Source organism: Condylura cristata, unplaced genomic scaffold, assembly GCF_000260355.1.
Source record: "Condylura cristata isolate star-nosed mole 26May11 unplaced genomic scaffold, ConCri1.0 scaffold00003, whole genome shotgun sequence".
Taxonomy (NCBI): domain Eukaryota; kingdom Metazoa; phylum Chordata; class Mammalia; order Eulipotyphla; family Talpidae; genus Condylura; species Condylura cristata.
Genome location: NW_004567104.1, coordinates 72,372,204 through 72,382,760, shown reverse-complemented (window position 1 = coordinate 72,382,760; position 10,557 = coordinate 72,372,204). Strand labels below are relative to the sequence as shown.

Here is a 10,557-nt window from a genome sequence, read left to right as displayed (position 1 = left end):
ATAAATAAATAACTTCAAAAAAAATTTTAAAACCAATTTGCTGAACGGTGGCTGCCAGCATATTTTAAGGCGGGTCGTTCTGGGAGCACCTGCTTGAACACTAGACGTGCCTACCGAATCACTTGCCCTGGCCCATCCGTGGTGCTCATTTCAGGACCAGGCTTAACGGCCGAAACCTCCTGACCGGAGGCTGGGGGGCGTTACCGGAAGTGGAAAACATTGTGAAATTTGAAGCGGCCTTGAGGATGCTGCTGAGGGGTTGGGCGCCTGTGGGGGCGCTCTCGCCACTGGTATTTCCCTTATAGAATCTCCGGCCCAGGCGCAGTGCCTGGGTTTGTATTTGAGAGTTGCCTGGACAGCAGTCACTTCCGGAGTAGGGCTCGATCACTTCCGTTCAGCTGGAGCCCGCTCGGACTGTGTACGTGGTTGCCTGGCAACATCCGCTTCCTGGAACGAGTGGCCAGTGGTTCGCGGGTTCTGATCCAGAGTGGCGGGGCTCGCTGTTTCCTTGTCGCTGCTGGCAACAGTCACTTCCGGGAGCGAGTACTACGGTTCCCCGCTCCGTGGGCACCCGAGCCTCGGGTTCCGGTCTCGAAGTAGCGGTTAGTCGGTGGTGGCCGTGCGGGCCGCGCCTCCGGGGCCCTCTCACTGCCTCGGCGGGGCCTCGGGAGCCGCCATGGTTCTGCTGCACGTGAAGCGGGGCGATGAGAGCCAGTTCCTGCTGCAGACTCCGGGGAGCACCGAACTGGAGGAGCTAACGGTGCAGGTGGCCAGGGTCTACAACGCGCGGCTCAAGGTGCAGCGCGTCTGCTCAGGTCTGCGGGCCGTGCGTGGGGATCTCGGGCCAGGCCGAGGGTCGGAGAGCCGGGGCCAGGCCGGGGTTGGCGTGGAGCTAGGACCAGGCCGGGGGTAGAGTCAGCCCAGACCAGGCTTACTTAGGGGGGCAGCCCGGGCCAGACTGGGTTTGGAGCAGCCTACGGCAGGCTTACTTAGGGGGGCAGCCCTGGCCAGACTGGGTTTGTGGGTGTGTGCCTGGACCAGACGAGCCCCGGCCAGGCTGGGGTCGGGGCCGCCGGAGCCTGTGCGGAGTAGGGCCCCGGACCTCCTAGTTTCGGTTAGGGAAAAAGAAACCGGGACAGAGGGACGGCACCCCGCGGCTCTCTGGGGCAGGCTGGGGACGAGAACCAAGTTTGTGAAGATTTGTATCAGCCGGGATTGACGCGGGACGCCAGGCGGATCGCAGAGATGGAGCCGGAGCCGGGAACCCCAGTCTGGGAGACGGCGGGGCGGCCACGCACAGACCCTCCAGGAGCCGGGAGGGGGCGCTGTGAGCAAACCAGCAGAAACAGGGTGCGGAGGGCCGAAGAGGCTAGGAATGGTGGGATTCAGGTGTGAGAGCAGAAATTGTGGGCGTTATGAAAGGTGACTTTCACGTTTGGAGACTTTTTAAGATTTATTTATTTGTACATACAGAACGGGGGTACAGGCCAGAGGCTCAGGGGAGGTGAGAGGCTTCACCAGAGACAGAGTGGGGAGCAGAACAGGCAGTTCGACGAAGTACACTGCTGAGGGGAGCAGCGGGCGGGTCAGGAGAGGTCTGCCACACCATGTGGTCACCTCCGGGGCAGGCGGGAATCGAACTCATGCGCAAGTGGTTTTAGCTTCTCAGTGCAGTGCTTTAACCCGCTGCGCCACCAGGGAGGGCCCATGTTTGGAGACTTTTGAGGTGGAGCAGATTGCTCGAGTGACGCTTTGTGTTCTGAGGGACTCTTAGAAACAGTGATGAGAAGACAGGGGGAGAGCCCGGTGTTCTTTCCCGGGCTCCTGTGTGTGTCTCCTGTCACTACTTGGGGCGCCCCGTGGAACTTTCCTCTGGAGGGAAATGTTCCCCACTGGAGATCCACCAGTCTCGGTGTGGCTCCTGAGCTTGACTGAGGGACCGCGTTTTTTATTTTAGTTTGTAAATGAAGTTTTAGGTAAAGTAATAGCTGTGCGCAGGAGCCAGCCTCAGGTGATAGAGCATCAACGAGGACGGGATGCTGTTAACTGTCCTGCCCCCCCCCCCGCCCCCCAGGGTTAAGCTAAGTGAGAGAAAAACCTATGTGCATCGCTCTTGGGAATAGTAGTATCACATGGATATTTCCTTTCGGTGAATTCTGAGTTGTGCCTCTGAGTGCCATGAATTACAACACGGGACAGAGAACACGGTCTCCAGCTGGCCGCCTGAGAGCATGGGCCAGATTCCGAGCTCTCTGGGCTTCTCACTAAGGACAACATGGGTGCCATTGTGGTCTTGATGTCGAACCTTCTTTTCTTTTTCAGAGATGGAAGAACTGGCAGAACATGGTGTATTTCTCCCTCCTAATATGCAAGGACTGACAGATGAGCAGGTTGAAGAACTGAAACTAAGGGATGAATGGGGTGAAAAGTGTGTCCCCAGTGGAGGTCCCGTTTTTAAAAAGGATGACATTGGACGAAGGAACGGGCAAGGTGATCTGGCATTGTTCTTCCATGTCCCGGCCTGAATATGCCAATAAGTAGGAGAGCAGTTCTCTGAGTTAAAACTTCCCCTCAGTACAGACCAAGTACTCCACCTGTAACTCCTTCTGGTAAAACTGGAATTAGAGGGACTCTGGTAGATAACGGAGCGTCTGCTTTCTTACTCTTACGAAGTTGCAGCTTGTCTTTAAATCTATACATCCATGTGAAATCGCCATTATTATAAGTCAGAAATGGTTAAAAAATGGCAGTTTCATATGGTTCAACTTAATAGTTTGGGAGCCCAGTCACTGGAAGCATGTTGGGGTGTTCGTGTGGTTGGCAGTGGCTGGGGCTTCGCTAGTGACTTTGTGTGGAGGAAGCGAGTGTTGCACACACAATGCCTCCAGCTGAGTTGAGGACGAGCCTCTCTGTAGCGTGCAGGCCGTTGGCCCTTGTCAGAGCACTGGGAAACGTAGCTGACCACGAGGCACTGAGGGCAGAAAGGCTGAGAGCACACTTTGACAGCCGTAAGCCCAGAAATTCCCCCTTGAAGGACTGGAACATCGGTTCACGGACACTTAAATAGCTTCTGTGCCCCTGAAGCCCGCTAGAAGCAAAAGAAATACAAAAATGCCTTTGTATTCTAAAAAAAAAATTTTTTTTTCATATTGAAGATAATAAGAATTTCTGGGGTTATTTCCTTCAAAGGTTAAAACTGGTTAAATCTTCTCATACTTAAATTCACTCTCCACCTAGAGAGCACCCTGGCCTTTGAGAAGCCTCACGTCAGTGGCAGGAAGTGCGTAGCCCCACGAACGGTCACCTGTTTACTACTCATCTTTAAACCCTTAATAATCATTTCTAATCTAATATGATTTTATACGAGTTGTGGCATATTCCTCTTGTCTGGGGTGGGCAAACTGGGGCCACTGCCTGCTTTGGTCTGCCAGCACCCTTCATTCCAGTGACTCTGGCCTTTGGCACCTGGCATGCTCCCAGCTTCGCCAGTCCTGACAGGGTTTCCTACACTGCTTCAGCCCGTGACCCTCCCCCAAGTCCCACCCTGAAGCTTCTCTTATAGCTTACTCCTCACTCAGACAAAGGGATTGGGTGCTGAAAAGGAGTTTTAAAGCTCTCTTTCTCCTGCTTACCTTTTTGCCTTTTATAGCTCCAAATGAAAAAATGAAGCAAGTCTTGAAGAAAACTATCGAAGAGGCCAAAGCAATAATCTCTAAGGTGAGCTTCTTAAATGATGCGCTAAAGCCTACCGTGTAGGGTACAGACTCCGCCTCTGGCCTCTAGAGCTGCCTGTACTGCAGCTTCTTGTATGTTTTTCAAGCCTCCCCAGGGCCAGGAGGCAAGTGTGATTGGGGGGCCTTGGCTTGTCCTCATAACTGTGACCAAGGTCCCAAGTCGTCCTTCAGGTCAGAAAGGCAGGTGATTGGGATGTAAATGTGATTCCCACATCAATATGAATCTGCACATAATTTTATTTCTTTGCCCTTGAGAGGAGCTTCAGAAAGCGAGATCAGGAGCTGCAGACATGCCATTGACATGAGATGTTTGACACGAGTAGAGTTTTGTGACCATCATAAGTATTTACACAAAAACTAGATAGAGGCAAAGCAACATACAGGCTTTGGCAGCAGGCAGCAGGCAGCGTATCATCTGGGAGAAAAGCACGTAGGAGCACAGGGGTCGGTTTCTGTCTCAGGTGCATTTACCTACGCGCCGGCACCATCAGCTGCGTCCACCCTCAGCTGCAGGTCCCCCAGACACCTCTTGCATTCCTCCTAATTGTCTGGGCAAAACTGGTTTCTAAACTAGAATTTCCCACATGCCTCTGGCTCTTACCCTTCCCGTGTTTCAGAGCAAGCTTGCTCTCTGGCCTCCTCAGGCTGCCGAGGCTCGCAGGGGCCCTGGCACGGGCTCGTCTCACGACATGGGGAAGTGGTGGCCCGAACTGTCGCACTTTCTCCTGGGAAGCTCTCCTAGCTGTGCCGGTCTTCTTTTAGGAAGTTACTTCAGCTTACGGAGAGGCCTCAGGTTCTGCAGCACTCCGCATGGCTGCTGACTTCCAGCCATCACTTTGACTCCTCCTTGGGAAGCGCGCCAGGCGACGGCTTCCCGGCAGTGCAGCCCCCGGCGCCTCCCTGGGTGCAGCCCTGCCCCGGGGTAGCTAGCTGGGGTCAGAGCCCTCAGCCCGGAGCCCGTCCTGCAGGGCTCACGTCGGTCTTGCACGCTCCCTCTGTCCCCTTTGGAGCCAGCTGCCTTCCGCGGTCAGCACCCTCCACCTGGTGGGCATCCCAGCCCCTGGCTCCTTCCCCGGAAGCCCCTCGCTGCCCAGGGCCTCACAATAAAGGCCTGCACTCGGGCTGGTGGAGGGAGCTCCAGCCTCCAGTTCGCAGAGTGGGCTCCACCCACCTTGTCTGGCTGCTGCTGTGCGAAGCCCCTGCCCCACCCCACCCTTTGCCTTAGGGCCACTGAGCTGCCTCCCTGTCCACAACCCCACTTGTGTCTGTGCACCCCAGTGCTGCTCTCTGGGCTGTCCTAGTCTGCAGGCCAGGCCGCTGGGCAGGGTCCACCCCTGAGCCGGGTGGCCAGCCGGCCTGGTGCCTTCTGTGGCTGGGGCGGAGCAGGCTGGGCCTGTGTGCCACCATGATGAGCAATGATGGCTGGCTCAGTAGCACGTCACGCCTGACCCTTTCAGAAACAAGTGGAAGCCAGCGTCTGCGTCACCCTGGAGATGACGAAAGACGCCCTGGACCAGCTGCGAGGCGCCGTGATGATCGTTTACCCCATGGGGCTGCCGCCCTACGATCCCATCCGGATGGAGTTTGAAAATAAAGAAGACTTGTCGGGAACGCAGGTGAGTGGCTCTGGGTCTCCTGGAGGGGAGTTTGCACCCCACCGGCAGAAGCCGCCCAGCCGTGACAGCAGGTCCGCACCGGTAGGGTTCCTCATGGTATCCTTGTAGCGCTGATTGTAAACCCGGCGGTTTGTCCGAGGAACTGCTTTGTTGGCACGCAACTCGCAGCTTCCAGTAACTTCTGGACGTTAGGTAGGGACTCACGGTCTTTATGACCCGGCAGAGTCTGCGTTCTTCCCTTGCCACGATCTGAAACCTCTCTAAAACCGGCCCTATAATATGGGGGAGGCTGCACTGAGGTAAGGGGACCCTCCCCACCGCCCCCCCGGAGCGGGAAGACTGAGTCGGCTTGAGCAGAAGCTCGCAGAGGGGCAGGCACTGGAGTGAGGGCTCCTTGGGGCGCAGGGAGAGCAGGCGCACCCCAACCCGGCGCCCAGGCCCTGAGGTCCGGGTCTCCTCAGAGGGCTTCTCTCTGGCCCAGGCGGGGCTCAGCGTGATCCAGGAGTCAGAGGCGCAGCTGTGGTGGGCGGCCAAGGAGCTGCGAAGATCAAAGAAGCTTTCTGACTACGTGGGCAGAAACGAGAAGACGAAAATCATCGTGAAGATCCAGCAGGTGAGGACTTCTGCTTCACAAGCCACGGCTGTGGCTATTTCCTTTCAAATCAAGAAACGGGGAGATGATGTGCGATGACAGAATCTGGAGTTTGTTCTAATTGGGAGGGAGTGGAGATGCCCTAGCTATAGAGCTAGTTTAATAGTCAATAAAATGCCCTGAAATGAGCACCACCGCCAGGCGCTGGTGCAACGCTTTCCCAGCCCTGATCTGGCGGTGAGGGGAGGATGTTTGCAGGCCCCGGGTCGTTGTTGATTGGGGCAGGTGAAAAGAATTTGGAGCCCCTGGTCTGGCTGACAGGCTTTAAAGCTGAACCAGGGACCAACTCCGAGGCAGACCAGGCAGGGAAGCAGCACCTGAGGCCCTCCCTTTACTCCCGCCCCCCGCGTCTGTGTTTACGTGTGTGCATGCCCTGTGCACGCTGGCTCTCAGCCAGGCGCCCACAATCAGGCTGCCGGGCACGCGTCTTGCATCAGTCGGATGTCACATGCGGGAAGTGCAGCCGGGAGGCAGGCGAGCCGGTCGGTGGCAGTTGGAGAGGCTCATGGCAGGAAGACGAAGAGCCTGAGTTACCCATCTTCCCTATAAAGGGTTACTGCAAGAAAGAATCAGAGGCGTGGGCGTGCCCACTCTAAGACAGTTCTGCCGTTTGGGGGAAACCAGATCCTCTCCCTTCTCTGTCCCTTCCCGTGCTGGTTGGGAGTGGTGCAGTCAAGATGGCACCTGCAGCTTCGGGGCCCCTACACCCCACTTCCCTTGGGGTTCACGTTGGATGATGAGAAACACTCAGCCACTTGGCAGTGCAGCTGAACCCCGCCAGGTAACTTCCCGGACTGCCTGGCCTGGCCCCAGTGTGCTCCTCTCCCTTCAGAGGGGACAAGGAGCCCCGGCCCGAGAGCCCATCATCAGCAATGAGGAGCAGAAGCAGCTGATGCTGCACTACCACAGGCGCCAGGAGGAGCTCAAGGTACCGCTCAGCAGGGTCCCCCAGAGCTGGCCTCAGCTGCTCCCCCAGAGGCTGGAGTGGGGGTGGTGGCACAGAACGGAGGTGTGGGCCTTGTGGAGCTTCAGCTTCTGGGGCTCCCTGCGTGTCCAGCTTCTGGGAAGGCAGAGGGCGGGGAGGTTGGCCATGGAGTCCTACTCCAGGCTTGACGTTGCGGAAACTCTCCTGAAGCACCTTCCAGAATAAGATATCTGCTTTTGTTTCCAGAGACTGGAAGAAAATGCTGACGATGACGCCTGTTTAAATTCTCCGTGGGCGGATAACACTGCTTTGAAAAGACATTTTCATGGGGTCAAAGACATAAAGTGGCGACCAAGATGAAGTCCACCTGTGGAAGCTTTCAAAAATACTAGTTCACCTTTCTTTAGCCCAACAGTAGTGATCATAGTAACAACAGTCACCACAACTCTCTGTGAAAGATGTTGATACTCCTGGCTTTCCTCATTTTTAGTTAGTTTTTTTTTTTTTTATTTCAGGACAGCCATTTGAAGATTTTCTTTGACAAAATACTACAGCTATAATTACAAATTACTGATTACTCTGTTGTTTCATGACAGCTGCTGTGTGGGAAGAAATGGAAATTTCTTTTCCTCCTCAGCTGAGTCCAGCGTTGGCTGCTTGGCCTGGGCCTTGGTGGCCACTAGAGGCCGCCACCCACTGCCATCCTTAGCTTCCTTCAGCCCTGAGATTCTGTAGACTCAGTCCTCCACAGGCCTCTGAGACCCGCCTGGAGTGGCAGACTCAGGAGTGACTATCGCCTGCACCTCCCGGGTGAAGCTGGCCTTTGACCCAGGAGTCCAGCTGCGCCTGTGCTGGGAGTTCCGTGGCCCGACTGACCTAACCTGGGAACTGAACAGACTTTTGTACAGTGTCAGCTTTTCCTGCGAACAAACGCAGACCGGTCAGGGCAGTCCCAGGGCGCGGCTGTGACCATCCAGCCTCTGGCTGCTGCTCATCCCGGCCAACCTTTGAGGGCAACTTGACTTCACATATCCAACTTGTCGTTTCCACAGCCACAGACACTTCAGCTCAGGGACATCACTCAGGTGGTCTGTGTGGCCAGGAGGGACCTAGAAATGTTGTCCTGCTTTATGTGGGGCTGTGGGATGCCCCAAGGTGGAGGACCTTGGGACCTTCCTGTGCCTACCACTCTGTGTCCCCACCCAGCCCCTCCAACTGCCCTGCAGGAAGAAATTAGCATTGTCAGTCAGCCCAATTAGCATTGTCATCTCTCAGGGAAGGAAACCAAAGCCCAGAAAGTTTTGTTTGCCCAAGGGGAAGCATGGAAAGGCTACCTGTTGCCCCTGGCTGTTTCCTTTTACAACTAAGATGCTAAACCCCTCGCTAGTAAACTGCAGTGAACATATGACCCCTGAAGACCCACCCAGGACCCCAGCCAAAAGAGCCTTCTGGAGGGCCAGCAGATGAACGGTGTCTAGGACCCAAGGTGAGGACCAGGGTTCCACCAGGACCTTGGTTCACAGCCACCCAAAGGCGGAAGCCGCCTGAGCCCACTTGGAAGGGCTGTCAGCAAACAGGCCCTTAGCTCAACTTGAAACCACTGCCCCCAGGGCTGAGTCTGGAGTTGGGTCCCTCCTTCCTGCCATCTACACTTCACCCATAGGGGTCTGCTGGAGTCAAGGGAGAGGTTAGCAGGTGGACAGGTGCTCACAGGCCACTTCCTGGTCTGCTCTTTGCAGACTGAGTTCTACAACCGGATCCAGGAAGCACAGCCTGACTGTTCCAACACTGAAGCAGGTCCTACGCCCCAGGGCACTGGTGCTGTTGACCAGTGCCCACCGCAGGCACCAAAGTCACACCCCCCCTGCCCCTTCCCACAACAGCATGTGAGCGCTGCCATGCCCAGCACCCACATTTCCGAGTCACTGCCTTCCCCACCCCATCCCAAAGGTACTTGGCACATTTGCTCTGGGCTCATGGAGAGGCCGGTACTTTGGGGCCCAGGTGACCTTCAGTATATAAGTTGCGTGAATGTGAGAACTCAAGCCTCTGTCGTCATCGTGGGGCAAGAAAAAGGGGCATGAGTGGCAGTGCAGGTGCGCTGGCTGGGGCTCCTGGCTCCCTTCCCTGCCCCCAACGAAGTGCAGACACAATCGCAGCGTTGATCTCGGCAGCGTGCGTTGCTGCTTCTGCCATCTGCATTGTGCTGGAACAGTTCCCGCTAGCTCTGACCAAATGGGCATTTTAGTGGTAACTCAGCAAATCACAAATTGCGCTCAGCTCTGGCCACCAGGAAACCCTTGTGGGAACCAAAGCATTGAAAGTACCAGAGATGGAGACACAGATCAGGGGTGTGGATCGCAGGTCCAAACCCAGCCAGCAGCTCCCGTGGGCGCATTTCCCCCTTCTCAAGACAGACACTGCTGGCACAAGCATGAAAGGATCTCTCTTCCTTGCGGCTTTTTCCAGGCCGAGAACTGTCATTGGGGGAGGTCATCTACATGTAACAGATGAGTTTTATGCAGCATGGTTCTCGAATCGTCTTTAGGAAGAAAATACCATGAACCCTTAAATATAAGATTCGATAGAGGATTTGAAAAAAACAAGTGTGGGCCGGCAAGCACTGGAACTGCTGGCCTGTCTACTGGGCCCACAGTGCCCGGTCCTGCTGGGCGGTGGAGGACAGAGGCATCTCTGCCACAAGATCAGAGCCTCTCCTCCCCCACTCCCAGTCCCAAGGTGGGGGCCGTGGGGGCGGGGGTTGAAGAGGCTGCACCAAGGCTGCTAGATGGGAAAGGAGATCTTCCGCTCCACCCTGGAATGGGGCTCCTGGGAACTAAGGGTAGGACCACCAGGGTCACCAAGCAAACTCGAAATAGATGGAGTACAGGCAGGCCAGACCTTGTCCCTTCAGATTCAGCGCCTACTTCTGCTCCCTGGACAAGTGCTTTCTCTCCACCTGAAGCTCTTGCTTGCACCCTGATCTCTGCTCCGTGGGTGCCAACGGCAGGACAGGAGCCGCTCGCTGGTCATGAACTGGCCCAGAATTTGCTTTTCCTTTCTCTATGTTCTCTTTTCTTCACTCCCACTCTCCATGTAAATAAACCCTTTTAGTTTCTCTCTGTCAGCTTTTGGGCCTTGTCCAGTATTCTGAAGCACAGGGTGAGGACTCACACCAGAACCTTCCCTTTCCCCAGAGACCACCCCATAACATAACCACCATAGCATGGAGGCCCAGAGGGCTGGGCCCCAGGCGTCCCCAGGCACCACCCCCCACGTTAGGCCAGGCAGCCACCAAGTACACAGCTGGCCAGGCTAGCGGAAGAAGGAATCGAGCCCATAGGCCACACTCAGTGTCGTGCAACCACCCCATAAGGGGCAGGTTCATTGCAGGCTCCGGCAAAAAGAATCTCGGGGCACCGAGGAGATCCGACAGGTCTTTAAAGCTGAAGCAGGGGGCCCAGTCCACAGACACAGCAGCATGCCGAGGAGGCTGGAGGCTGGAGGCAGCCGAGGCCCCCAGCCCCTGCAGTCTCTGTGGGGGCTGGGGGGTGGGCGGGAAGGCGTGTGTGTGTGTGTGTGTGTGTGTGTGTGTGTCCATCTTCGTCTCTCTCTCTCCTTGCTAGTGTT

General features: G+C 56.0%; 1 protein-coding gene across 1 annotated transcript; it reads left to right on the top strand.

Annotated features, from left to right (window-relative positions):
- Nucleotides 1-596: 596 nt before the first annotated feature.
- Nucleotides 597-7,425, top strand: LOC101631476 (chromosome unknown open reading frame, human C21orf59). The gene is made up of 7 exons (XM_004675349.2): nt 597-815; nt 2,323-2,490; nt 3,650-3,717; nt 5,192-5,350; nt 5,832-5,963; nt 6,835-6,930; nt 7,174-7,425. Exons 1-7 carry the CDS (start codon nt 677-679, stop codon nt 7,285-7,287), a joined length of 876 nt encoding a protein of 291 aa, XP_004675406.1. The 5' UTR covers nt 597-676; the 3' UTR covers nt 7,288-7,425.
- Nucleotides 7,426-10,557: the final 3,132 nt, after the last annotated feature.